General features: G+C 41.7%; 1 protein-coding gene across 1 annotated transcript; it reads left to right on the forward strand.

Moving 5' to 3' along the window:
* The first annotated feature begins 2,008 nt into the window (after positions 1–2,008).
* On the forward strand, positions 2,009–26,640 carry LOC116359863 (uncharacterized). The gene is made up of 2 exons (XM_031813737.1): positions 2,009–2,282; positions 25,916–26,640. The coding sequence occupies exons 1-2, from the start codon at positions 2,009–2,011 to the stop codon at positions 26,638–26,640; spliced, it is 999 nt and encodes a 332-aa protein (XP_031669597.1).
* Positions 26,641–27,248: the final 608 nt, after the last annotated feature.

Consider the following 27,248-nt stretch of genomic DNA (forward strand, 5'->3'; position numbering starts at 1 on the left):
CATGTATACACTGTATTCTAACCAAGGCTCATCCTACATAATTACTGCTGTACACACCTTTTCTGTTCGTATACTGTCCATACTGTCTATACACACCATCATATACATATAATGTATATATAACAAATTAAGTACACCTTCATAATGTTGAGTTTAAATATTGTCCCTCAGTACAGCCTCAATTCATTGGGGCATGGAATCTACAAGGTGTCGCAAGCGTTCCACAGGAATGTTGGCCCAAGTTGACTCCAAGGCTTCCCACTTGTTAGGCCCAAGACGAAGTCTATGTGACAACTGGAGATCAACTTTTAATATTGAAACAATGTTGCAAATGTCAGAGAGACAGACAAGGTTTATACAAATCTCCACTGTTGAAAACTAAATGTTAGTCTAAAAGAAATGTGAGATAATGTCTAGATGCTTTTCATAGTGGAGATCAAGTTGATAAATTGCTTGGCTGGGCTGATGAGACAGTGGATTGCACAGTCAGATGGAACAGAGTAAATAGGTGTCATAGATTTAGCCGGTGGTAACTTGTTGAATCGACAACGGTGGTAATGAGGTTTTAACCAATCAGCATCCAGGATTAGACCCATCTGTTGTATAATTCTTGATTCACACTGAAAACCCACCAGCATTGCAGTTCTTGACAAAAAAACAGTGTGTCTGGCACCTACTACCATACCCTGTTCAAAGGCACTTAAATATTTAGTCTTGCCCATTCACCCTCTGAATGGCACACATACACAATCTATGTCTCAATTCTCTCAAGGCTTAAAATCCTTCTTTAACTTGTCTCCTCCCCTTCATCTATACTGATTGAAGTGGATTTAACAAGTGACATCAATAAGGTATCATAGCTTTCACCTGGATTCACCTGGTCAGAAGTTGTTCTTAATGTTTTGTCCAATCTGAATATATTTATATTCTCGACTGACTCGTTCTGATATTCCTTCATTTCTTTCTTTACATTTTTGGGGAATTTGTGTGTATTGTTAGGTATAACTGCACAGTTGGAGCTAGAAACATAATACTTTTGCTGCGCTTCCAATAACATCTACAAAATACGTGCACGTGACAAAGCATTTACGAATTGTTGTTATAATTCAGGTTAAGTTGAATCCATCTCTACCACTAATGGTAGGATAAATTATGCTAATGATGCAGGTGACTTATGCAATTTGTGATGACGTTACACCTCAATCATTTGCATGTATCTGCAATGGAAATAGGTTATGCTACATTTGAGTTTGTTTTCCCAGTGTTTCAGACACTGTGTCTCAGTATTTGAACACCAGACACTGAAGGAGAAGATAGGCTACCCCTGCAAATAAAAACCACTTCAAAAATTACACGTATCATGATGGACAACTTGTCATTCACAATAGTCAATGGACCGCTCACCTTTCTCAACATCTTTGCAAACATCTTTTTCATCTTCTGCATGTTCTGTCCACCGCGTGGCAGAGAGGGACTCAAACAGCCCATGAAGTTACTGCTGGGATCTATGGTATTCTGTACCACTTCCTACCTGGTCTCTCTCATTGCAGCACAATGCTTGTGGATGGTCTCTGCCAGTTCTGAGATTTACTCTGCTTCTTATCTAATAATGATGTACATGGCAGCAACCAGCATGTCAACATCTGTATGGCTGAATTTCTTCTACTACACCCAGATCGTCCCTGCCCAGCGAGCTCTCTTCACCTGGGTGAAGAGGAACATCAAAAGCATAATCTACTGGGGCCTATTTGGCGACAGGGTGTTTGTTATTTTTCAATTTGTTGTGAGGGCTACAGGAGAATTTTATTCCTCAGGAAAAGGACCTACTAATAGCACAGGTTTCACATCAACGAATGGCACTGCTAATGTCTCTCCCAAAAAGGTGCCGATAAATAACACAACCACATTAGCCAACGCCACTGATGCTGTCTCTCTAACAGTCCTGCTTCACACACTGATAGCAAGTCAGTCATTGAAAATTATCTATGTGCTTTTTGGCCTCTGTGTGATGGTGGGGTCAAGCTGTGCCACAGTGTGCTACCTGCACAGACACATGAAGAGCATGAAAGAGATCGGCAGCCCCTTCTCCTCTCCCCGACTGCACAGTCAGATGAGGGTCACCATCGCCGGTATCCTGCAGGGAATTCTCTTTCTCTTTACCGCACTGTGGATTTTCATTCATTACTCAAGCAAGGTTTTTTCCTCTACATCCTTTGACGATAATATCTTGTACACAGTAATCTCTCTCTACAAGTTCGGCACCACTTTGAACCTGGGCATCGGTCAGGCTGTTTTCAGACAGAGGGCAGCTGATATTTGTCTCAAAGCCAAACAGGCACTGAAGCTGTGACCTGAGAAGATGCTACAATAAGTAAATATAAGTGCTTTAGTAATACGAAATTAATGTTTGTCATTTTATTTACATTTGACATTTCATGCTAAACTCAATTGTGAGATACAGGACCCGTTTAACCATCTCAGGTTCTCTGGCAGGAATGTGAATTTTTGTAATGCCGTTATAGAACAGGATATTGATTTAATGTGGCCTTGTGAAACCAGCCCATAATGTTTCATCTAATTTGTTGGTATTCAAAGTAAAGGTGGCAACGCCTAGTGGAGTCAGGGTTGCGAGGGAAATACAGTGGGGTCCCCACCTACAAATAAAAAACAAAACAAGAATATAGATTATTGTTTGGGACAATATGAAAATCATTTGAAAAATAACATCTTTCATAACCAATCTCAAAATAGCCTACTCAAAGTACTGCAAGATGGGTTTTTTTACACTTAACTTTTGAAATCGGTAGCTAGCCAAATGAGAATGTTTAGTTAGCATGCCATAGCTGAATGCAGAGTTTCAACACACTAATTTCCCACAATGACTTTAATCGGAAAATGACTTCCATTCCATGTACTTTTTGTTGTAGTTCTCAGGACATTTAAGCAAACAATCCCAATTCTAGTACAGTAGCAGCACAGTTTCTAAACCAGAGGTCCAACATTGTACGCCAGCAGCATACCACCCTGCATACCACTGCTGGCTTGCTTCTGAAGCTAAGCAGTGTTGGTCCTGGTCAGTCCTTGGATGGGAGACCAGATGCTGCTGGAAGTGGTAGTTGGAGGGTAGTTGGAAGTTGGAGGGCCAGCAGGAGGCACTCTTTCCACTGGTCTAAAAAATATCCCAATGCCCCAGGGCAATGATTGGGGACACTGCCCTGTGTAGGGTGCTGTCTCTCGGATGGGACGTTAAACGGGTGTCCTGACTCTCTGAGGTCATTAAAGATCCCATGGCACTTATCGTAAGAGTAGGGGTGTTAACCCTGGTGTCCTGGCTAAATTCCCAATCTGACTGTCAAACCATCATGGGACCTAATAATCCCCACTTTACAATGGGCTCATTCATCCCCCTCCTCTCCCCTGTAACTATTCTCCAGGTCGTTGCTGTAAATGAGAACGTGTTCTCAGTCAACTTACCTGGTAAAATAACAAATAACATAAATTGCCAGACCTGACAGGAATGTTTGTCAGTTTATTTAGTTGATTAAATTGACAGTGTATTTTGTGTTATTTACATTGTTGTTTTTTGGGAGGGGGGGGGGGGGTTAATCATAAAAGTTCTAATATTTATTGGTTCTCTTAATTTTTATAAGAAATGAAATGGGATGAATTTGATATTGGTTGATGTAAAATTGAACGTTTCCAGATGTTTGTGGGGTTCCTACTTAACAAGTTTGAATAACACTGATCTAATGTACGTATAACCAGAGGTAAACTGCCTTCTCCTGTTCATAATGAGGCTTATGGATTTAGTTCTAATTTCCTTTCTTGTGTTTCCCATTTCTTCCTTTTCCATTATATTCTACTTATTGTTTCATTTCTGTTGTAATGTTGAGGTCAACCTGCAAGTAAGGATTTCATTGTACTGTCATGTTCTGACCTTTATTTCCTTTGTTTTGTATTTATTTAGTATGGTCAGGGTGTGAGTTGGGTGGGCAGTCTATGTTTGTTTTTCTATGATTTGGATTTCTATGTTTCGGCCTAGTATGGTTCTCAATCAGAGGCAGGTGTCATTAGTTGTCTCTGATTGAGAATCATACTTAGGTAGCCTGGGTTTCACTGTGTGTTTGTGGGTGATTGTTCCTGTCTCTGTGTTTGCACCAGATAGGGCTGTTTTTGGTTTTCCACGTTTATTGTTTTGTAGTGTTTGTGTTTATCTTTTTTTATTAAACATGAATCAATATAACCACGCTGCGTTTTGGTCCGCCTCTCCTTCACCACAAGAAAACCGTTACATGTACTGTGTTCACACCATGTATCCTGTGCATATAACAAATCATCTTTGATTTTAGATTTGACTTCAACTATCATCTAATAAATATAATTTATATTTACCCAAATGTGTGTCTGCTCTGTGTGCTAAGTAAAGAAACAGAACAGAGTTGGTTGCCTGCATTTAGACTTTGGGCTGATGGAGACCACCTGGTCAGTAAAATAATGATGCTTGTTTTATCTTCTTTTCACTTATGTGTTACACATCACAAACAGATACATTTGATTATGACTCTCAAATATGGGACAGTCACTTTAAATGTTAATTTGCTACATCCACAGTCCTGAACCGAACGCTGTTCTTTGATCAAATGACTCATTTTTAACAGTCTTCAGTGGCGGCAAGAAAGACCAATAAATTGACAACAAAGAAAGATTTGCTGAGAGGCAAACAATTTATTTTGTTTTAACATAATAATCACTGCATGTCACACTCTTCAGCAATGAAACACAGAAACAACGTTTGGTCCAACTTTAAGTTCAACAAGAAGAACTTAAAATACAAAATACAATGAGCATATTCTGTAAGGCAGTGATTCTGTAAGGGGAAACTGTCATGCCATTTCTGACTAGATGATTGAAGATGAGTCCATTATGAAAGAACAAAACATATCACTTGAGGCAAAGCCATGTAAATAGATATCTACGGACAAAGTGAATTATAAAACCTCATTTTCCATTGGGGACAACGTAGATATTCATAACAAGGTAGCTTCAGAAATGTGCAAACTCATTTCCCCCAATAGAAAACATCACCTACGATAAATCTTGATTATTTTCTTGATTGTTGTTTGGTTGAGATAAAAATGTCAGCCCCCAGAGTTATAGCCCAACATCTCACCTAGTTGCACCCCTGAGTCTAAGACCAAAAGTCTAGTGATAAAGAATTAAGTCTTTCCCTCCACTACCTCCACTACGTGATACAGAAATTCACATTGGAAAAGTGCACACAAGACCATCAGCAATCAAACATTTTGTACATCACAGGAGGTTGGTGGCACCTGAATTGGGGAGGAAGGGCTTGTGATAATGGCTGGAGAGGAATAGGTGGAATGGTACCAAATACATCAAACACATAGTTTCCAATGTGTTTGATGCCATTCCATTCACTCCGTTCCAGACATTATGAGCCTTCCTCCCCTCAGCAGCCTCCACTGGAGGTGTAAGTGTATTCTATAAACATGTTTGTAAACATATCTGTGGCCCTTACATACAGTATACAGGGACTATAAAATGTGTACAAAGTCTGCATCTGAAATGGTACCCCAACCTGGTCGGTCAAAAGTAGTGCAGTCTGGGGGTTGGAGCTTTGGCTATGCTCCCTTCCGTCTTGTCATTCCTCCAACATAGTCTGTCCCCCTGACTTCATACTGTCCTGTCTAAAAAACAATAAAAGTATGAAATGATGTTCGACTCTTCAGGCAGAAAAGGCAGTGCAATATGTAGGGAATAGGGAGCCATGTGGGATGCAAACAAAGGCAGAGTAGAATCAGTTGTCGGTGGTTGAGCTATCTCTGGCTGCGCTCCTGTTTGAAGGCCACGGTGAACTTCCAGGCTTCTATGTACTGAGCCAGACTGATCTCTCCGGGGAACAACTCGTCCACGTCGTGGGGAACGTCAAGGTCTTTCCGCTCCATGTAGGACACCAGGGTGTCTTTCAGGCTGCAGGACAATGGAGGAGAGGATAATGGACACACGTTCCACTTTCCTGTGTGTGTGTGTTTTCCAGTTTTCCAGACAGTGTTAGTGATTTTTACTTTCATCAAACATGCCTCAAAAAGAGATGTTTGTGGCCCTTATGAAACACGTACAATACCAGTCAAAGTGCTAGTACACATACTCATTTCAAGGGTTTTTCTTTATTTTTACTATTTCTACATTGTTTAATAATAGTGAAGACGTCAAAATGAGGAAATAACACATATGGAATCATACAGTAAACAAAAAAAGGTGTTAAACCAATCAAAATATATTTTATAGCAGCCACCCTTTGCAATGACAGCTTTGCATACTCTTGGCATTCTCTCAACCATCTTCACGAGGTAGTCAACTGGAATTAATTTCAATTAACAAGTGTGCCTTGTTAACAGTTAATTTGTGGAATTGAATTCCTTCTTAATGCGTTTGAGCCAATCAGTTGTGACAAGGTAGGGGTGGTATACAGAAGATAGCCCTATTTGATAAAAGACCATATTATGGACTTAAGCAACGAGAAACATCATTCAAATAAAGATTTTATTACAGTGAAATGCTTACCTTCGAGCCCCTGACCGACAATGCAGTTAAAAATAAATAGGGATAAGAATAAAAGTAATTAAAGAGCAGCAGTAAAATAACAATAGCAAGACTATGTTTTACAGGGATATACAGGGGGGTACCGGTACAGAGTCAATGTGCGGGGGCACAGGTTAGTTGAGGTAATATGTACATGTAGGTAGAGTTATTAAAGTGATTACGTATAGATGACAACAACGGAGAGTAGCAGCGGTGTAGAAGAGGGGACGGGGGGGTAATGCAGATAGTCTGGGTAGCCATTTCATTAGATGTTTAGGAGTCTTATGGCTTGGGGGTAGAAGCTGTTTAGAAGTTTCTTGGACCTAGACTTGGCGCTCCGGTACCGCTTGCCGTGTGGAAGAAGAGAGAGCAGTCTATGATCTGTTGGTGCGGTATGCAAATTGAAGTGGGTCTAGGGTTTCTGGGATAATGGTGTTGATGTGAGCCATGACCAGCCTTTCAAAGCACTTCATGGCTACAGACGTGAGTGCTACGGGTCGGTAGTCATTTAGGCAGGTTACCTTAGTGTTCTTGGGCACAGGCACTATGGTGGTCTGCTTAAAACATGTTGGTATTACAGACTCAGACAGGGAGAGGTTGAAAACAGTGAATGATATTTACCAAAATACATAGTCTGCCGCCCCTTGTCTTACCAGACGTCGCTGTTCTATCCTGTCGGTATATTGTATAACCAGCCAGCTGTATGTTGATATTGTTGTCATTCAGCCACGACTCCGTGAAGCATAAGATGTTACAGTTTTTAATGTCCCGTTGGTAGTTTAATCTTCCGCGTAATTCATCGATTTTATTCTCCAAGGATTGCACGTTTGCTAGCAGAATAGAGGGAAGTGGGTGTTTATTCATTTGCCTACAAATTCTCAGAAGGCAGCCCGCCCTTCGGCCCCTCTTTCTCCACCTCCTCTTCACCCAGATCACAGGGATCAGGGCCTGTTCCAGAGGAAGCAGTATATCCTTCGCATCGGGCTCGTCAGAGTCATGAATGAAAAAAAAGGATTCTGCTCGTCCATGGTGAGTAATCGCAGTCCTGATATCTAGAAGTTATTTTCGGTCATAAGAGACGGTAGCCGCAACATTATGTACAAAATAAGTAAAAAAATAAGTTACAAACAACGCAAATAAACGAACAAAAAAAAACAATCGGCTGGGGGAACGTAAAACTTCGGCCTTCGTCTCCGGCGCCATCATACCAAAAGCATCTGGGACAAATTATTCACTAAACCCTATACTTCAACTAAATCTTGTAATGAATAATGTGGAAATTGAGCAAGTAGAGGATACTAAACTGCTTGGAATAATCCTGGATTGTAAACTGTTATGGTCAAAACATACAGTACTGATGCATCAGTAGCTAAGATGGGCAGAGGTCTGTAGATAATAAAGCGCTGATCTGCTTTCTTAACAACAATATCAACAAGCCAGGTCCTACAGGCCCTAGTTTTGTCGCACCTGGACAACTCCCCAGTCGTGGGGTCAGTTGCCACAAAGACTGGCCCAGAACAGGGCAGCACGGCTGGCCCTTAAATGTAAATGTAGAGCTAACATTAATAATATGTATGTCAATCTCTCATGGCTAAAAGTAGAGGAGAGATTGACTTCATCACTACTTGTTGTTGTAAGAAGTATTGACATGTTGAATGCACCGAGCTGTCTATTTAAACTACTAGCAGACAACTCGGACACTATGCATACCCCACAAGACATGCCACCAGAGGTCTCTTCACAGTCCCCAAGTCCAGAACCGACTATTGGAGGTGCACAGTACTACGTAGAGCCATGGCTACATGGAAATCTATTCTACAATAAGTAACTCACGCGAGCAGTAAAATCAGATTTTAAAAAACAGATAAAAAATGCACCTTATGGAACAGTGAGGACCGTGAAGAGTCACACCCGGGTACAAACACAAGCATAACATACACACCTAGATTGTGTGTAGTAGCAGAGTAGTGGCCTGAGGGCACACACTTAATATATTCTGAAATCTGTTGTAAAATGTGTTTTAATGTTTAGAAATTGTATTATAATGTATATTACTGTCTTAATGTTTGCTGGCAGCAGCTAATGGGGATCCAAAATAAATACAAATACAGACAGTCAATCCTCTTTGAACACCATTGGTGTTTCCTATGGTCCTGCCTTCACTGTGTAATTACTTGGTTTTGTCATGCAGGACTCCCCTGCCTATATAAAAGGTTAAATAAAATAAAAATATTATTCATTAAAGGTCCAATTCAGCCATTTTCTATTTCAATATAAAATCATTTCTGGGTAATAATTAAGTACCTTACTGTGATTGTTTTCAATGAAAATGGTACAAAAGAAGCAATAGATAGATTCTTAGTAAAGAGTCATTTTCACTCTGACATTTTCACTTGGACTATCTGGGAGTGGTCTGAGTGGAGAGGGGGATCTTAAAACTAGCTGTTATTGGCAGAGAGGTATGGAACTTGTAACGATCTGGGTGTCGTGGGTGTGAAGTCAGGCGCAGGAAACAGAGAGTTCAATATAGTGCTCTTTTAATGCACACACGGTGAACAACGGCCACCCCACAAAACACTGGGTGCTCAAAACAAATGCCCCAAACGCGGGGACAAAAACAGTCCAGCAAAATCCACAAACATAAACAAACACGTTCGTCTCCAACATACACAAATGTTACAATAATTAATCCCGCGCAAAGAAACAGGCGGGCCGGCTGACTAATAAAGCCCAACTAATTACCACAAACTCATAACAGGTGTAGTCAATAAACACACAAGGAGGGGGAGGAAAGAATCAGTGGCAGCTAGTAGGCCGGCCGACGACCGCCGAGCGCCACCCGAACGTGAAGGGGAGCCACCTTCGGTCAGAGTCGTGACAGAACTCTTATTCTTATTGGAGTATTAAGTAATTTACTTAAGTAATTTACTTAATACAGGCAGGCCAAAACTCCATCGCACCAAAAAAGTCTGAAATTTAAGGCGGTCTTTTCAAACAGTTTTATGCTAAAAGGGCATTATCATTATTTTTACAATATTATTCCAACCTCAAACACTGATAAATCTCGTTTTTGACTTCACCAGGCCTTTAAATTATACATCATGGGCTGGTTTCATAGAGCCCGGTTGAATCAAAATCCAAGTGTTTTAAAATGGAATTTAATTGACTCATATACCTGTTATGGTGTTACAATGATCCTGTGATGGTGGAACCAGGCCCTTTGCCTCAAAGTCCAGTTTAGCATGACATGCCAAAGGTCACGAAAATATAAAATCCAGTTTAGCATGACATGCCAAAGGTCACGAAAATATAAAATCCAGTTTAGCATGACATGCCAAAGGTCACGAAAATATAAAATCCAGTTTAGCATGACATGCCAAAGGTCACGAAAATATAAAATCCAGTTTAGCATGACATGCCAAAGGTCACGAAAATATAAAATCCAGTTTAGCATGACATGCCAAAGGTCACGAAAATATAAAATCCAGTTTAGCATGACATGCCAAAGGTCACGAAAATATAAAATCCAGTTTAGCATGACATGCCAAAGGTCACGAAAATATAAAATCCAGTTTAGCATGACATGCCAAAGGTCACGAAAATATAAAATCCAGTTTAGCATGACATGCCAAAGGTCACGAAAATATAAAATCCAGTTTAGCATGACATGCCAAAGGTCACGAGAATATAAAATCCAGTTTAGCATGACATGCCAAAGGTCACGAAAATATAAAATCCAGTTTAGCATGACATGCCAAAGGTCACGAAAATATAAAATCCAGTTTAGCATGACATGCCAAAGGTCACGAAAATATAAAATCCAGTTTAGCATGACATGCCAAAGGTCACGAGAATATAAAATCCAGTTTAGCATGACATGCCAAAGGTCACGAAAATATAAAATCCAGTTTAGCATGACATGCCAAAGGTCACGAAAATATAAAATCCAGTTTAGCATGACATGCCAAAGGTCACGAAAATATAAAATCCAGTTTAGCATGACATGCCAAAGGTCACGAAAATATAAAATCCAGTTTAGCATGACATGCCAAAGGTCACGAAAATATAAAATCCAGTTTAGCATGACATGCCAAAGGTCACGAAAATATAAAATCCAGTTTAGCATGACATGCCAAAGGTCACGAAAATATAAAATCCAGTTTAGCATGACATGCCAAAGGTCACGAAAATATAAAATCCAGTTTAGCATGACATGCCAAAGGTCACGAAAATATAAAATCCAGTTTAGCATGACATGCCAAAGGTCACGAAAATATAAAATCCAGTTTAGCATGACATGCCAAAGGTCACGAAAATATAAAATCCAGTTTAGCATGACATGCCAAAGGTCACGAAAATATAAAATCCAGTTTAGCATGACATGCCAAAGGTCACGAAAATATAAAATCCAGTTTAGCATGACATGCCAAAGGTCACGAAAATATAAAATCCAGTTTAGCATGACATGCCAAAGGTCACGAAAATATAAAATCCAGTTTAGCATGACATGCCAAAGGTCACGAAAATATAAAGTCCAGTTTAGCATGACATGCCAAAGGTCACGAAAATATAAAGTCCAGTTTAGCATGACATGCCAAAGGTCACGAAAATATAAAATCCAGTTTAGCATGACATGCCAAAGGTCACGAAAATATAAAATCCAGTTTAGCATGACATGCCAAAGGTCACGAAAATATAAAATCCAGTTTAGCATGACATGCCAAAGGTCACGAAAATATAAAATCCAGTTTAGCATGACATGCCAAAGGTCACGAAAATATAAAATCCAGTTTAGCATGACATGCCAAAGGTCACGAAAATATAAAATCCAGTTTAGCATGACATGCCAAAGGTCACGAGAATATAAAATCCAGTTTAGCATGACATGCCAAATGTCACGAAAATCGAGAGTCCAGTTTAGCATGACATGCCAAAGGTCATGAAAATATAAAGTCCAGTTTAGCATGACATGCCAAAGGTCATGAAAATATAAACGCTAAAGGAATAACTTGTATTGGTTGTTGGACTGATGACCAGGTAAAAACAAATAAATACAAGGTAAATCAGTTACAGAATGGATTACTGTCTTACCTTAACCATAGACTGCTTACAGGGTAGAGAAACCATTGTGCAATTTTGTATTTTGGTTAAACTATCCCTTTAATGTATTTTAATGACTATGTTTTATATTTTGTTAACTTAGTATCATCCTCATAGCTTCAATGATTTTACAGCCTGTTGGGCTTTGAGCCAAATATCAGCTGCCCTCTGTCTGAAAACAGCCTGACCGATGCCCAGGTTTAAAGTGGTGCCGAACATGTAGAGAGAGATTACTGTGTACAAGATCCTTGCTAAAGTAATGAATGAAAATCCACACTGCTGTAAAGAGAAAGAGAATTTCCTGCAGGATACCAGCGATGGTGACCCTCATCTGACTGTGCAGTCGGGGAGAGGAGAAGGGGCTGCCACTCTCTTTCATGCTCTTCATGTGTCTGTGCAGGTAGCACACTGTGGCACAGCTTGACCCCACCATCACACAGGCAAAAAAAGATGTATATCATTTCCAAAAAAACACTTGCTGTCGATGAGTCAAGATGGAAATATTTTGGAGAGGCAGCATCAGTGGCGTTGGCTAATGTGGGTGTGTTATTAAGCAGCACCTTTTTGGGAGAGACATTAGCAGTGCCATTCGTTGATGTGAAACCTGTGGTAATAGAAGGCCCCTCTCCTGAGGAATAAAATACTCCTGTAGCCCTCACAGCATATTGAAACATAAAGAACATCCTGTCGCCAAATAGGCCCCAGTAGATGATGCTTTTGATGTTCCTCTTCACCCGGGTGAAGAGAGCTCGCTGGGCAGGGACGATCTGGGTGTAGTAGAAGAAATTCAGCCATACAGATGTTGACATGCTGGTTGCTGCCATGTACAACATTATTAGATAAGCAGCAGAGTAAAACTCAGAACTGGCAGAGACCATCCACAAGCATTGTGCTGCAATGAGAGAGACCAGGTAGGAAGTGGTACAGAATACCATAGATCCCAGCAGTAACTTCACAGGCTGTTTGAGTCCCTCTCTGCCGTGCGGTGGACAGAGCATGCAGAAAGCAAAAAATGTCTTTGCAAATATGTTGAGAAAGGTGAGTGGTCCATTGACTAATATCACAGACAAGTTGTCCATGGTTATCCGTGTCATTTTTGAAGAGTTTCTGTGTTCAAGGATAGCCTATCTTCTCTCTCAGCGTCTGGTGTTTAAATTCTGGACACCCAATCCCAGCCAGTTGTCGGAGACACCAGGAAAACAATCTCAAACATAGCATAACCAATTTACATTGCACATACCCATATGTAAATGATTGAGGTATACATCAACCCAAAAGGAAAACATTGGGTGACACTTTCTATGACGCAATGATATACAGTAGATGCCTTATAAGTGCATTTACTATTCCTTAAAATACATGTATTATTCCTTATATACACTTATACTGTGCCTTATAATAACATAAATGCTCATAAGTAGTTACAGAATTCTTATAATACATTGCTCTAATGCATTATAATCCCGGAGAACATAATGCTTTATAACCTTCCTGATCAGAAAATGATCTGTCACAGGCCTCAAATATAATATTTGACATTTTAGTATTGTGCACATTCTAGGCAGAGATGGTAGAGGGACTCAAAACTCATAAATACATATTCTGTCTATGTAGAGAAGGATGATGGCAAAGATCTTCTACTGGTAGGCATACACCACCTGAATATTGATATTCTTTAGGCTTTTCTTCCAGCCCTATTTTAAAAAGAGATAGTTCACCTAAATTACAAAAACAACATGTTTGTCCTTACCTTGAAAGCAGTCTGTGGGCAAGGAGACCGCAATCTATTATTTGGTTTCCCACTCCCATCTACCATTAATATTAAACTCCCTTTTTCAGGACCCTGTCTTTCAAAGATATTACGTAAAAATCCAAATAACTTCACAGATCTTCATTGTAAAGGGTTTAAACACTGTTTCCCATGCTTGTTCAATGAACCTTAAACAATTAATGAACATGCACCTGTGGAATGGTCGTTAAGACACTAACAGCTGAAAGAAAGCAATTAAGGTCACAGTTATGAAAACGTAGGACACTAAAGAGGCCTTTCTACGGACTCTGAAAAACACCAAAAGAAAGATACCAGGGTCCCTGCTCATCAGCGTGAACATGCCTTAGGCATGCTGCAAGGAGGCATGAGCACTGCAGATGTGGCCAGGGAAATAAATTGCAATGTCCGTACTGTGAGACGCCTAAGACAGCGATACAGGGAGACAGGACGGGCAGCTAATCATCCTTGCAGTGGCAGACCACGTGTAACAACACCTGCACAGGATCGGAACATCGGAACATCACACCTGCGGGACAGGTACAGGGTGGCAACAACAACTGCCCGAGTTACACCAGGAACGCACAATCCCTCTATCAGTGCTCCGACTGTTGGTAATAGGCTGAGAGAGGCTGGACTGAGGGCTTGTAAGCCTGTTGTAAGGCAGGTCCTCACCAGACGTCACCGGCAACAACGTCGCCTACGGTCACAAACCCACCGTCGCTGGACCAGACAGGACTGGCAAAAAGTGCTCTTCACTGACGAATCGCAGTTTTGTCTCACCAGGAATGATGGTCGGATTCGCGTTTATCTTAGAAGGAATGAGCTTTACACCGAGGCCTGTACTCTGGAGCGGGATCGATTTGGAGGTGGAGGGTCCTTCATGGTCTGGGGCGGTGTGTCACAGCATCATCGGACTGAGCTTGTTGTCATTGCAGGCAATCTCAGCGCTGTGCGTTACAGGGATGACATCCTCCTCCCTCATGTGGTACCCTTCCTGCAGGCTCATCCTGACATGACCCTCCAGCATGACAATGCCACCAGCCATACTGCTCGTTCTGTGCGTGATTTCTTGCAAGACAGGACTGTCAGTGTTCTGCCATGGCCAGCAAAGAGCCCGGATCTCAATCCCATTGAGCACGTCTGGGACCTGTGGCCACACCAGATGCTGACTGTTACTTTTGATTTTGATCCCCCCCTTTGTCCAAGGACATATTATTCAATTTCTGTGGAACTTGTTCTCATGTTTGTGGAACTTGTTCAGTTTATGTCTCAGTTGTTGAATCTTGTTATGGTCATACAAATACTGACAGGACGATTTTGTTGTTGTTGTTGCTGAGGTTAGTATTTCCTCTGCAGAGCCTTGATGTAGTTCAAACACTCCCATGTTGCAAACAGCTTTCTACCTGAGACCAGAGTTCAAGCCCTGATTCTAACCTTTCTCCCATTTGCCTGTCTCCCCATTTCATTACTGTCTGAATAAAGTGTCAAACCACCTAAAAATAAATATGTAAACAAAAATATTTGCAATCTTCAAATTTCATCCCCCCCAAAAAGTAACAATGTTATCACATTTTGAGTGTTAATTTAATATTCAAAGCATCCTGAATATGCCTGACCTGTGGTTCATGTCAAAATATGTAGAACTGCAGGAAAATAGCTTTAAAACAGTGAAAGATTCATGGGGGAGGACACCCAGACCCCTTGTATAGGGGTTGTGCCAGGTGGCAATGAAATTCACATAGCAAATCTCACTCCAAGCTTTCTTCAAATGTTGGCAGCACTGTAGTAAAATGCGATAATTTCAACAATGGATATAACAATGCACAACAACACACACGTAGCTACCCTGGTAACATTTTATTTCATAGTGTCAAGTACATGGAAAGTGCCTGTTTAGCAAGCTAGGTGGTCACATGCATCCATGACATTCCGTTCCACAAGTCTTTAACCGATCTTCTAGCTAGCTTTGAGCTCTATCAAGTCTGCAGCCAGTCTGCTAGCTAGCTCTGAGCACTATCAAGTCTGCAGCCAGTCTGCTAGCTAGCTCTGAGCACTATCAAGTCTGCAGCCAGTCTGCTAGCTACTGAAGCTCCCAACTCTATCATGTCTGCAGCCAGTCTGCTAGCTAGCATCCAGCTCTATAAAGTCTGCAGCCAGTCTGCTAGCTAAGATGCTTTTGGGAAACCGAGCCCGGGGCAGTGGTTCCCAGTCACCACCCTGGGGTATTGGGACTTTCAAATTGTGCCCCCTACTGGCCCTCCAACACCACTTCCATAAGCATTTTACCTTGGGTATATTCATTACGGAAACAGTTTATCACTTAAGAACCAAATGGAAGCAAACCGAGCAAAACCAAAGTTTCTATTGGTTAAATTCAGGTAGGTCCCACTCTATTTCATTATGTTTGCTTCTGTTTAAGAAGCCTTTGCTTCTGTTTAAGAAACTTACTACAGAATGAATAGACCCCTGGATTGACCTGGCCCAACCCTGCTTAGCTTCAGAGGCACGCCAGCAATTGGAAGCTGGTTGGTATTTCCATTTTTTGATATGCAAACAGGTTATGGAACATTTGAACCCATTTTCATACTGGCATACAGACTATTTCCGTTTTAGAAGATAGATGCCTCCGTAAAAGCAATCAACCTGAAGAGACTTTCAGAAATGTTGATGTAGTCCTTCTGCCACCAACCACAGCATATTAGCTCATTTTACACATGCAGGAATGTTATGCAATGTTCGGTAACACTTTGATGCGTACACATATAATGCCTTATAAGTGTATACAGCTATAGTGCCTTGTAATACTCACTATACAAGATACTTGCTTGTATAGCATCCTTGAGACATTGTAAAACATATAATGCATTACAGCCCTACTAATCAGAAAATGGTCTGTCACAGGTGGGATAATGCTTAAACCGCACTATGCCATGACGACATTATAAAGTGTCTTATAGCATAGTTTCATAATTAATTATGAAGCTCTATGAAACACTAAATGTGCTTTCTTTACTTTAAATAAAGGGATTCAGTTAATTATAAAACACTATAATAGGTATTCATGGGTTGCTTGGTTGCATCGTTGACATTGTTATGAACTTTCTTCAGAGGCTGCAGCCATATTTGTGTCCAACTGATGACTGATGCCCAGTCATTCTGAACGGTTGCTAATGACTGTTTCATCTAAATTACACAGAGCTAAAGTAGGCAAATCATTTGTGGAAACAACTTTGTCATCATTAGCCACTGTAATGCACTTTTGGTGAAATCAAAAGTTCATTTGGAAAAACGTCTCATTTGGAAAAACGTCTAATTTGGAAAAACTCCTGGCAGACTATAGTGTAGTAAAGTAATGCTTCACTGAATCAGTTTGAAACGTTGCATACACACTGCTGCCATCTGGTTACAAAAATCTAAATTGTGTCTAAACTCCTATCTGATTATATGGCCTTTCTCTGCGTTTTTTGGTTTGCATTATGTTTTACCAGATCTGATGTGTTATATTCTCCAACATTAATTTCATATTTCCACAAACGTCAAAGTGTTTCCTTTCAAATGGTATCAAGAATATGCATATCCTTGCTTCAGGTCCTGAGCCTCAGGCAGTTAGTTTTGGATATGTCATTTTAGGCCCCAATGGTAAGATCCTTAAGAGGTTTTAAGGCTAAGTTCATCTTAGAACCATAGGATCCTATGGTGCTAAAGATGAACTTACCCTTGTGGGAATAACATCGCCTTCATAGAAGATGTTATTCCCACTGTGACAATTAAAACTTTGGATAGAGCGCAGCATTCATATAAAACTGAAATACATTTAACCATGGCAAGGTCACTGGGAACATGGATGTGTACAAACAGACCAGCTATGCCCTCTGTAAGGCAATCAAACAAGCAAAACGACAGAACAGGGACAAAGTGGAGTCGCAATTCAACAGCTCAGACATGAGGCATATGTGGCAGCGACAATCATGGATTATAAAGGGAAAGCTGGCCATGCCACCGATGCCTTGCTCCCGGACAAGCTAAACACCTTCTTCGCCTGCTTCAAGGAAAACACAATGCCGCCAATGCAGGCCACCGCCACTCACGATGACTGTGAGCTCTCATTCTCCGTGGCCGACGTGAGTAAGACATGCAAGCGTGTTAACCCTCGCACGGCTGACAGCTCAGAGCATGTGCAGACCAGCTGGCTAGAGTGTTTAATGACATATTCAATCTCTCCCTATCCCACTTGCTTCAAGATGTCCACCATTGATTATGTCCCCAAGAAAGCAAAGGTAACAGGAATAAATTACTTCTGTCATCATGAAGTGCTTTGAGAGGCTAGTTAAGGATCACCTCCACCTTACCCGACACCCTAGACCCACTACAATTTGCATTCCGCCCGAACAGATCCACAGATGACCCAATCACCATCGCACTGTACACTGCACTATCACATCTGGACAAGAGGAATACCTATGTAAGAATGCTGTTCATCGACTACAGCTCAGCCTTCAACCCCATAGTGCCCTCCAAGCTCATCACTAAGCTCGGGGCCCTGGGTCTGAGCCCTGTCCTGTGCAACTGGATCCTGTACCTCCTTCCGGGCCGACTCCAGGTGGTGAAGGTAGGCAACAACACCGACACTACACTGATCCTCAACACGGAGGCTCCACAAGGAGGTGTGCTCAGCCCCCTCCTGTACTCCCTGTTCACCCATGACTTTGTGGCCATGCACATCTCCAGCTCAATCATGAAGTTTGCAGACGACACATTAGTGGTAGACCTGATTACTAAGAACAACGAGAGCCCACATGGAGGAGGTGAGGGCCCTAGTGGAGTGGTGCCAGGAAAATAACCTCTCCCTCAACGTCAACAAAAAAGCAGAAACAGCAGAGATAGCACACCCCCATCCACATTGACGGGGGTGCAGTGGAGAGGGTGAAAAGCTACAAGTTCCTTGGCATGTATATCACTGACAACCTGAAATGATCCATCCACACAGACAGTGTGCTGCCTCCTCAACCTCATGAAGCTGAATAAATTTGGCTTAGCCTCTAAAACCGTCACAAACCTCTACAAATGCACCATACAAACTTCTACAAATGCACCATTGAGGGCATCCTGTCGGGCTGTGTCACCACCTGGTACGGCAATTGCACCATCCGCAATCGCAGGGCTCTCCAGAGGGTTGTGCGATCAGCCCAACGGATCAACAGGTGCACACTGCCTGCCCTCCAGGACATCTACAGCACCCAGTGTCAAGGACCTCATCCACCCGAGCCATGGCCTGTTCACCCCACTACCATCTATAGGGCGGAAACAGTACAGGTGCATCAAAGTTGTGACCAAGAGACTGAGAAACATCTTCTATCTCCAGGCCATCAGACTGTTAAATAGTCAACACTAGCCAGCCTCCGCCCAGTACCCTGCCCTGAACTTACTCACTATTACTAGCCGACTACCACTCGGTACTCTACCCTGCACCTTAACGACTGCTTCCCTATGTAGATAGTCACTTTAATAATGTTTACATACAGTTTTACCCACTTCACATGTATACACTGTATTTTAATCAAGGCTCATCCTACATAAATACTTATGTACACACCTTTTCTGTTCGTATACTGTCCATACTGTCTATACACACCATCATATACATATAATGTATACACTGAGTGTACAACACATTAAGAACACCTTCATAATATTGAGTTGAAATATTGTCCCTCAGAACAGCCTCAATTCATTGGGGCATGGAATCTACAAGGTGTCGAAAGCGTTCCACAGGAATGTTGGCCCAAGTTGACTCCAAGGCTTCCCACAGCTGCATTGTTAGGTGTTGTTAGGCCCAAGACGAAGTCTATGTGACAACTGGAGATCAACTTTTAATATTGAAACAACGTTGCAAATGTCAGAGAGACAGACAAGGTTTATACAAATCTTCACTGTTGAAAACTAAATGTTAGTCTACAAGAAATATGAGATAATGTCTAGATGCTTTTCATAGTGGAGATCAAGTTGATAAATTGCTTGGCTGGGCTGATGAGACAGTGGATTGCATAGTCTGATGGAACAGAGTAAATAGGTGGCATAGATTTAGCCGGTGGTAACTTGTTGAATCGACAACGGTGGTAATGAGGTTTTAACCAATCAGCATCCAGGATTAGACCCATCCGTTGTATAATTCTTGATACACACTGGAAACGGTTGTGTGAAAAACCCACCAGCATTGCAGTTCTTGCCAAAAAACAGCGTGCCTGGCACCTACTACCATACCCTGTTCAAAAGCACTTAAATATTTAGTCTTGCCCATTCACCTTCTGAATGGCACACACACCTAATCTATGTCTCAATTCTCTCAAGGCTTAAAAATCCTTCTTTAACCTGTCTCCTCCCCTTCATCTATACTGATTGAAGTGAATTTAACAAGTGACATCAATAAGGGATCATAGCTTTCACCTGGATTCACCTGGTCAGCACGTGTTCTTAATGTTTTGTCCACTCTGTATATATTTATATTCTCGACTGACTCGTTCTGATATGCCTTCATTTCTTTCTTTACATTTTTGGGGAATTTGTGTGTATTGTTAGGTATAACTGCACAGTTGGAGCTAGAAACATAATATTTTTGCTGCGCTTCCAATAACATCTACAAAATACGTGTACGTGACAAAGCATTTTCGATTTGTTGTTATAATCCAGGTTAAATTGAATCCATCTCTACCACTAATGGTAGGATAAATTATGCTAATGATGCAGGTGACTTATGCAATAGTCACTTTTTGTGATGACGTTACACCTCAATCATTTGCATGTATCTGCAATATAAACAGGTTACGCTACATTTGAGTTTGTTTTCCCGGTGTCTCAGACACCAGGCTGGGATTGGGTGTCCAGCATTTGAACACCAGACACTGACAGAGAAGATAGGCTACCCCTGCAAAGAAAAACCTCTTCAAAAATGACACGTATCATGATGGACGACTTGTCATTCACAATAGTCAACGGACCGCTCACCTTTCTCAACATCTTTGCAAACATATTTTTCATCTTCTGCATGCTCTGTCCACCGCGTGGCAGAGAGGGACTCAAACAGCCCATGAAGTTACTGCTGGGATCTATGGTATTCTGTACCACTTCCTACCTGGTCTCTCTCATTGCAGCACAATGCTTGTGGATGGTCTCTGCCAGTTCTGAGTTTTACTCTGCTGCTTATCTAATAATGTTGTACATGGCAGCAACCAGCATGTCAACATCTGTATGGCTGAATTTCTTCTACTACACCCAGATCGTCCCTGCCCAGCGAGCTCTCTTCACCTGGGTGAAGAGGAACATCAAAACATCTATCATGTCTGCAGCCAGTCTGCTAGCTAGCATCCAGCTCTATAAAGTCTGCAGCCAGTCTGCTAGCTAAGATGCTTTTGGGAAACCGAGCCCGGGGCAGTGGTTCCCAGTCACCACCCTGGGGTATTGGGACTTTCAAATTGTGCCCCCTACTGGCCCTCCAACACCACTTCCATAAGCATTTTACCTTGGGTATATTCATTACGGAAACAGTTTATCACTTAAGAACCAAATGGAAGCAAACCGAGCAAAACCAAAGTTTCTATTGGTTAAATTCAGGTAGGTCCCACTCTATTTCATTATGTTTGCTTCTGTTTAAGAAGCCTTTGCTTCTGTTTAAGAAACCTACTACAGAATGAATAGACCCCTGGATTGACCTGGCCCAACCCTGCTTAGCTTCAGAGGCACGCCAGCAATTGGAAGCTGGTTGGTATTTCCATTTTTTGATATGCAAACAGGTTATGGAACATTTGAACCCATTTTCATACTGGCATACAGACTATTTCCGTTTTAGAAGATAGATGCCTCCGTAAAAGCAATCAACCTGAAGAGACTTTCAGAAATGTTGATGTAGTCCTTCTGCCACCAACCACAGCATATTAGCTCATTTTACACATGCAGGAATGTTATGCAATGTTCGGTAACACTTTGATGCGTACACATATAATGCCTTATAAGTGTATACAGCTATAGTGCCTTGTAATACTCACTATACAAGATACTTGCTTGTATAGCATCCTTGAGACATTGTAAAACATATAATGCATTACAGCCCTACTAATCAGAAAATGGTCTGTCACAGGTGGGATAATGCTTAAACCGCACTATGCCATGACGACATTATAAAGTGTCTTATAGCATAGTTTCATAATTAATTATGAAGCTCTATGAAACACTAAATGTGCTTTCTTTACTTTAAATAAAGGGATTCAGTTAATTATAAAACACTATAATAGGTATTCATGGGTTGCTTGGTTGCATCGTTGACATTGTTATGAACTTTCTTCAGAGGCTGCAGCCATATTTGTGTCCAACTGATGACTGATGCCCAGTCATTCTGAACGGTTGCTAATGACTGTTTCATCTAAATTACACAGAGCTAAAGTAGGCAAATCATTTGTGGAAACAACTTTGCCATCATTAGCCACTGTAATGCACTTTTGGTGAAATCAAAAGTTCATTTGGAAAAACGTCTCATTTGGAAAAACGTCTCATTTGGAAAAACTCCTGGCAGACTATAGTGTAGTAAAGTAATGCTTCACTGAATCAGTTTGAAACGTTGCATACACACTGCTGCCATCTGGTTACAAAAATCTAAATTGTGTCTAAACTCCTATCTGATTATATGGCCTTTCTCTGCGTTTTTTGGTTTGCATTATGTTTTACCAGATCTGATGTGTTATATTCTCCAACATTAATTTCATATTTCCACAAACGTCAAAGTGTTTCCTTTCAAATGGTATCAAGAATATGCATATCCTTGCTTCAGGTCCTGAGCCTCAGGCAGTTAGTTTTGGATATGTCATTTTAGGCCCCAATGGTAAGATCCTTAAGAGGTTTTAAGGCTAAGTTCATCTTAGAACCATAGGATCCTATGGTGCTAAAGATGAACTTACCCTTGTGGGAATAACATCGCCTTCATAGAAGATGTTATTCCCACTGTGACAATTAAAACTTTGGATAGAGCGCAGCATTCATATAAAACTGAAATACATTTAACCATAGCAAGGTCACTGGGAACATGGATGTGTACAAACAGACCAGCTATGCCCTCTGTAAGGCAATCAAACAAGCAAAACGACAGAACAGGGACAAAGTGGAGTCGCAATTCAACAGCTCAGACATGAGGCATATGTGGCAGCGACAATCATGGATTATAAAGGGAAAGCTGGCCATGCCACCGATGCCTTGCTCCCAGACAAGCTAAACACCTTCTTCGCCTGCTTCAAGGAAAACACAATGCCGCCAATGCAGGCCACCGCCACTCACGATGACTGTGAGCTCTCATTCTCCGTGGCCGACGTGAGTAAGACATGCAAGCGTGTTAACCCTCGCACGGCTGACAGCTCAGAGCATGTGCAGACCAGCTGGCTAGAGTGTTTAATGACATATTCAATCTCTCCCTATCCCACTTGCTTCAAGATGTCCACCATTGATTATGTCCCCAAGAAAGCAAAGGTAACAGGACTAAATTACTTCTGTCATCATGAAGTGCTTTGAGAGGCTAGTTAAGGATCACCTCCACCTTACCCGACACCCTAGACCCACTACAATTTGCATTCCGCCCGAACAGATCCACAGATGACCCAATCACCATCGCACTGTACACTGCACTATCACATCTGGACAAGAGGAATACCTATGTAAGAATGCTGTTCATCGACTACAGCTCAGCCTTCAACCCCATAGTGCCCTCCAAGCTCATCACTAAGCTCGGGGCCCTGGGTCTGAGCCCTGTCCTGTGCAACTGGATCCTGTACCTCCTTCCGGGCCGACTCCAGGTGGTGAAGGTAGGCAACAACACCGACACTACACTGATCCTCAACACGGAGGCTCCACAAGGAGGTGTGCTCAGCCCCCTCCTGTACTCCCTGTTCACCCATGACTTTGTGGCCATGCACATCTCCAACTCAATCATGAAGTTTGCAGACGACACATTAGTGGTAGGACCTGATTACTAAGAACAACGAGAGCCCACATGGAGGAGGTGAGGACCCTAGTGGAGTGGTGCCAGGAAAATAACCTCTCCCTCAACGTCAACAAAAAAGCAGAAACAGCAGAGATAGCACACCCCCATCCACATTGACGGGGGTGCAGTGGAGAGGGTGAAAAGCTACAAGTTCCTTGGCATGTATATCACTGACAACCTGAAATGATCCATCCACACAGACAGTGTGCTGCCTCCTCAACCTCATGAAGCTGAATAAATTTGGCTTAGCCTCTAAAACCGTCACAAACCTCTACAAATGCACCATACAAACTTCTACAAATGCACCATTGAGGGCATCCTGTCGGGCTGTGTCACCACCTGGTACGGCAATTGCACCATCCGCAATCGCAGGGCTCTCCAGAGGGTTGTGCGATCAGCCCAACGGATCAACAGGTGCACACTGCCTGCCCTCCAGGACATCTACAGCACCCAGTGTCAAGGACCTCATCCACCCGAGCCATGGCCTGTTCACCCCACTACCATCTATAGGGCGGAAACAGTACAGGTGCATCAAAGTTGGGACCAAGAGACTGAGAAACATCTTCTATCTCCAGGCCATCAGACTGTTAAATAGTCAACACTAGCCAGCCTCCGCCCAGTACCCTGCCCTGAACTTACTCACTATTACTAGCCGACTACCACTCGGTACTCTACCCTGCACCTTAACGACTGCTTCCCTATGTAGATAGTCACTTTAATAATGTTTACATACAGTTTTACCCACTTCACATGTATACACTGTATTTTAATCAAGGCTCATCCTACATAAATACTTATGTACACACCTTTTCTGTTCGTATACTGTCCATACTGTCTATACACACCATCATATACATATAATGTATACACTGAGTGTACAACACATTAAGAACACCTTCATAATATTGAGTTGAAATATTGTCCCTCAGAACAGACTCAATTCATTGGGGCATGGAATCTACAAGGTGTCGAAAGCGTTCCACAGGAATGTTGGCCCAAGTTGACTCCAAGGCTTCCCACAGCTGCATTGTTAGGTGTTGTTAGGCCCAAGACGAAGTCTATGTGACAACTGGAGATCAACTTTTAATATTGAAACAACGTTGCAAATGTCAGAGAGACAGACAAGGTTTATACAAATCTTCACTGTTGAAAACTAAATGTTAGTCTACAAGAAATGTGAGATAATGTTTCATAGTGAGATCAGTGATAAATTGCTTGGCTGGGCTGATGAGACAGTGGATTGCATAGTCAGATGGAACAGAGTAAATAGGTGGCATAGATTTAGCCGGTGGTAACTTGTTGAATCGACAACGGTGGTAATGAGGTTTTAACCAATCAGCATCCAGGATTAGACCCATCCGTTGTATAATTCTTGATACACACTGGAAACGGTTGTGTGAAAAACCCACCAGCATTGCAGTTCTTGCCAAAAAACAGCGTGTCTGGCACCTACTACCATACCCTGTTCAAAAGCACTTAAATATTTAGTCTTGCCCATTCACCTTCTGAATGGCACACACACCTAATCTATGTCTCAATTCTCTCAAGGCTTAAAAATCCTTCTTTAACCTGTCTCCTCCCCTTCATCTATACTGATTGAAGTGAATTTAACAAGTGACATCAATAAGGGATCATAGCTTTCACCTGGATTCACCTGGTCAGCACGTGTTCTTAATGTTTTGTCCACTCTGTATATATTTATATTCTCGACTGACTCGTTCTGATATGCCTTCATTTCTTTCTTTACATTTTTGGGGAATTTGTGTGTATTGTTAGGTATAACTGCACAGTTGGAGAGAGAAACATAATATTTTTGCTGCGCTTCCAATAACATCTACAAAATACGTGTACGTGACAAAGCATTTTCGATTTGTTGTTATAATCCAGGTTAAGTTGAATCCATCTCTACCACTAATGGTAGGATAAATTATGCTAATGATGCAGGTGACTTATGCAATAGTCACTTTTTGTGATGACGTTACACCTCAATCATTTGCATGTATCTGCAATATAAACAGGTTACGCTACATTTGAGTTTGTTTTCCCGGTGTCTCAGACACCAGGCTGGGATTGGGTGTCCAGCATTTGAACACCAGACACTGACAGAGAAGATAGGCTACCCCTGCAAAGAAAAACCTCTTCAAAAATGACACGTATCATGATGGACGACTTGTCATTCACAATAGTCAACGGACCGCTCACCTTTCTCAACATCTTTGCAAACATATTTTTCATCTTCTGCATGCTCTGTCCACCGCGTGGCAGAGAGGGACTCAAACAGCCCATGAAGTTACTGCTGGGATCTATGGTATTCTGTACCACTTCCTACCTGGTCTCTCTCATTGCAGCACAATGCTTGTGGATGGTCTCTGCCAGTTCTGAGTTTTACTCTGCTGCTTATCTAATAATGTTGTACATGGCAGCAACCAGCATGTCAACATCTGTATGGCTGAATTTCTTCTACTACACCCAGATCGTCCCTGCCCAGCGAGCTCTCTTCACCTGGGTGAAGAGGAACATCAAAAGCATCATCTACTGGGGCCTATTTGGAGACGGGATGTTCTTTATGTTTCAATTTGCTGTGAGGGCTACAGGAGTATTTTATTCCTCAGGAGAGGGGCCTGCTAATACCACAGGTTTCACATCAACGAATGGCACTGCTAATGTCTCTCCCAAAAAGGTGCTGCTTAATAACACAACCACATTAGCCAACGCCACTGATGCTGCCTCTCTAACAGTCCTGCTTCACACACTGACAGCAAGTGAGTGTTTGAAAATTATCTACGTCTTTTTTTGCCTCTGTGTGATGGTGGGGTCAAGCTGTGCCACAGTGTGCTACCTGCACAGACACATGAAGAGCATGAAAGAGAGCGGCAGCCCCTTCTCCTCTCCCCGACTGCACAGTCAGATGAGGGTCACCATCGCCGGTATCCTGCAGGGAATTCTCTTCCTCTTTACAGCACTGTGGATTTTCATTCATTACTCAAGCAAGGATCTTTCTTCTACATCCTTTGACGATAATATCTTGTACACAGTAATCTCTCTCTACAAGTTCGGCACCACTTTGAACCTGGGCATCGGTCAGGCTGTTTTCAGACAGAGGGCAGCTGATATTTGTCTCAAAGCCAAACAGGCACTGAAGCTGTGACCTGAGAAGATGCTACAATAAGTAAATATAAGTGCTTTAGTAATACGAAATTAATGTTTGTCATTTTATTAACATTTGACATTTCATGCTAAACTCAATTGTGAGATACAGGACCCGTTTAACCATCTCAGGTTCTCTGGCAGGAATGTGAATTTTTGTAATGCCGTTATAGAACAGGATATTGATTTAATGTGGCCTTGTGAAACCAGCCCATAATGTTTCATCTAATTTGTTGGTATTCAAAGTAAAGGTGGCAACGCCTAGTGGAGTCAGGGTTGCGAGGGAAATACAGTGGGGTCTACAAATAAAAAACAAAACAAGAATATAGATTATTGTTTGGGACAATATGAAAATCATTTGAAAAATAAAATCTTGCATAACCAATCTCAAAATAGCCTACTCAAAGTACTGCAAGATGGTTTTTGTTAAGGTTAACTTTTGAAATCGGTAGCTAGCCAAATGAGAATGTTTAGTTAGCATGCCATAGCTGAATGCAGAGTTTCAACACACTCATTTCCCACAATGACTTTAATCGGAAAATGACTTCCATTCCATTTAGTCTTTTTGTTGTAGTTCTCAGGACATTTAAGCAAACAATCCCAATTCTA

The sequence above is a fragment of the Oncorhynchus kisutch genome, unplaced genomic scaffold, assembly GCF_002021735.2.
Source record: "Oncorhynchus kisutch isolate 150728-3 unplaced genomic scaffold, Okis_V2 Okis06b-Okis10b_hom, whole genome shotgun sequence".
Lineage (NCBI taxonomy): Eukaryota > Metazoa > Chordata > Actinopteri > Salmoniformes > Salmonidae > Oncorhynchus > Oncorhynchus kisutch.